The 2588-nt window shown below is 30.8% G+C and overlaps 1 protein-coding gene across 1 annotated transcript; it reads left to right on the top strand.

Moving 5' to 3' along the window:
- Positions 1 to 866: 866 nt before the first annotated feature.
- LOC115955553 (probable transcription factor At2g01370) lies at positions 867 to 1970 on the top strand. The gene is made up of 2 exons (XM_031073716.1): positions 867 to 934; positions 1097 to 1970. The coding sequence occupies exons 1-2, from the start codon at positions 867 to 869 to the stop codon at positions 1968 to 1970; spliced, it is 942 nt and encodes a 313-aa protein (XP_030929576.1).
- The last annotated feature ends 618 nt before the right edge of the window (positions 1971 to 2588 follow it).

Raw genomic sequence — 2588 nt, 5'->3', positions numbered from 1 at the left:
CTCGTTTTGGTGTGTTTATTGAAACGAAATATTTTAGTATAGACCTGTTTCGGCGTACCGTTTTAGAATGTTTAGGAATTCCTAAAAACACACACACACACATATATATAACATAAAAGTATCGACTAAAGAAGTGTTACTATTATATAAAATAATGAATTTAATTTAATTTTTCTAAAAAAATTAAATAAAGTGGGATTAAAAAAACATTTATTATAATTTTTCTACAAATAAAATTCACATTTTGGATAATTGTAAAAAAATACAATAAATGTGAGAGTTGAAACACTTATTGCATGGAAAAAATTTATTAATATTTTAATTAATATATAGATTTTAAATAAAATTCATAAATGATATGTCCAAAATATTTTCACAACAAATTCTAAATAATAGGTTATTACGGATTGATATAGGTGAGCTAAAAAATAAAAATAGTAATAGGTTCAAATTAAAACCAATAACTATTTTCGACTTATAATTTAGTGTAAAAATATTTTAAAAAATATTATAAATATAACATTTTTTTAATAATAATACAATTTTTTAGTATAAAATTATAAATAATCATTAATATATATATTAATAATATTATATACCATTGTATCTAGACATTACCTAGGTCTGACACTTGGGCTTTTTATTTATTTTTAATTTTTCTTTGTCATTTCCAAAGCTGAATAACGTTTGGCTTAATTGAAACTTAAAAGAGGACTACACTCTGCCCTCTCAAAACTAAAGTACTTAGTATTAAATATATATATATATACTAGACTCTAAAAGAAGACAGTAGAAACTAAAAAATTAAAAGAGTAAAAAGAAGAAAAAGAGGGAGAAGAAGAATGGGAGAAGAGAGAAAGAAGAAGATGATGAAATGGAGAAGAGAAGAACAAGAATGGCAGCTAGCCATATGGTGGGGATCTCAGATTTATGGGTTTGTAGTGTTTTTTATTTTTTATTTTTTTTTTTTTAAGTCAAACTCTGGCCCATTCTTAAAAACCAGAAATCAATTTCTATGTAAAGTTGATATTTTTGTGCATGTCTTAGTGAAACCTTGCTTGTATATTGTTCTGTTTATTTGATTTTTGTTGTCCAGCGATGATACCCATCGTCAAGATCCTGACCATGACAGTTCAAATGATAGTAGCTATCACGAAGATGAAGAGTCACCTAATTCCTCTGAATCCTCCTTTAAACCAGAAGAATTAGAAGAGGCAAAAGCTGAAGCAAAATCCAATGAGTATTGTTACGATGATGCGCTCAATGAGTTCCTGGCTATGTCATCTCCATCTTCTGCTGAAACTGAATACCATCCTGAAGAACTTGACTCTTCACGTAAGCGCTCAATCAAAAAGGAAGCTATAGAGGACTCTGACTCCAACTCTAACTCCGAAGACAATGGCAAGAATAAGAAGAAGAAAACGACAATGGTGTGGAGGGAAAACGACACGCTTAACCTTCTCCAATCCTTGTATAAATACGCTGAGAACAAGCGTGCTGATCCAGTTGCTGCAACTGCAGACATGAATAGTTTTTATAACTCATTCAAGAAAACTTTTCACTGCAAAGTTACGAGACTTCAGGTGGCCGATAAAGTGAGAAAACTGAAGAAAAAGTTTAAGGATAATCTTGAAAAGAAAGGGAAAACTTTTTCTTTTTCCAACCTCCACGAGAAAAATTTGTATAAACTATCTAAAAGTATATGGGGATTGCGAAAGGATTCGCGTGAAACCAAATGCGTGGTTAATAAGAAGTTGAAGTTTGATTTTGAGGGTCATGGTATGGAGGCATTTGTGAAAAAGCGTGGACTGAGTTTGAGTAGCTTTAAAGACACTAAGAAAAAAACGTCTTTGAAGGAAAAGTGGAATGAGTTTAAATTTTCTGAATTGGAGACAACCCGCAGGCAGGCTGCATTCGAACGAGAGCTCTACGAATTGGCATTGGATGAATTGCCCTCGGGTTCTCTTTAATTAGTTCATGGCACTATGGAGGTAATGTTAATGTTTTGTGATCTTTTGATCTTCAACTTTGATGTTTTGTTGCTTTTTTGAACTGTATTTGATCAAATATAGTAGCAATTGCACTTGATAAGGTTGTTATTTAGTTCTGGACTAATTTAAACTTTTGTTATTTAGTGCTACTCTTGCATTGCAATCAGTGGTAGTCATATGTGCTAACTCCTACATGTGTTTATATGGAACTATATTTTGCTTTTGCCATTACAAAGTGTTACTTGCATAATAGACAATGAACAAATCAATTTGGATGAAAGAGACAAAATAAATTCTGATTTGTCTAGGACTAGGGACTGAAATGAAGAGGCAGAGCTGATTGTTGTGGTATCTAGCTGTTTGTTATGGTGTCCTACTTTATCCATTTGAGGCTCTTGCATAATGCTATCAGTTAGTGCTCATTGCAGTAAAATTATCAAATAACTTTTATAGCCTAGCCAACCAAAAATAAAACGTTTTTGTGTTGGGATTTTTCTGGATATATTTGGTTTAACAGTTTTATGTTGTAAATCATCATTTTATTAAAAGTTTTTAATTATAAAATTTGACTTTTTAATACTTTCACATACCAAAGTA

The sequence above is a fragment of the Quercus lobata genome, chromosome 1, assembly GCF_001633185.2.
Source record: "Quercus lobata isolate SW786 chromosome 1, ValleyOak3.0 Primary Assembly, whole genome shotgun sequence".
NCBI classification, from domain to species: domain Eukaryota; kingdom Viridiplantae; phylum Streptophyta; class Magnoliopsida; order Fagales; family Fagaceae; genus Quercus; species Quercus lobata.
This window is presented reverse-complemented; position numbering and strand designations above follow the sequence as displayed.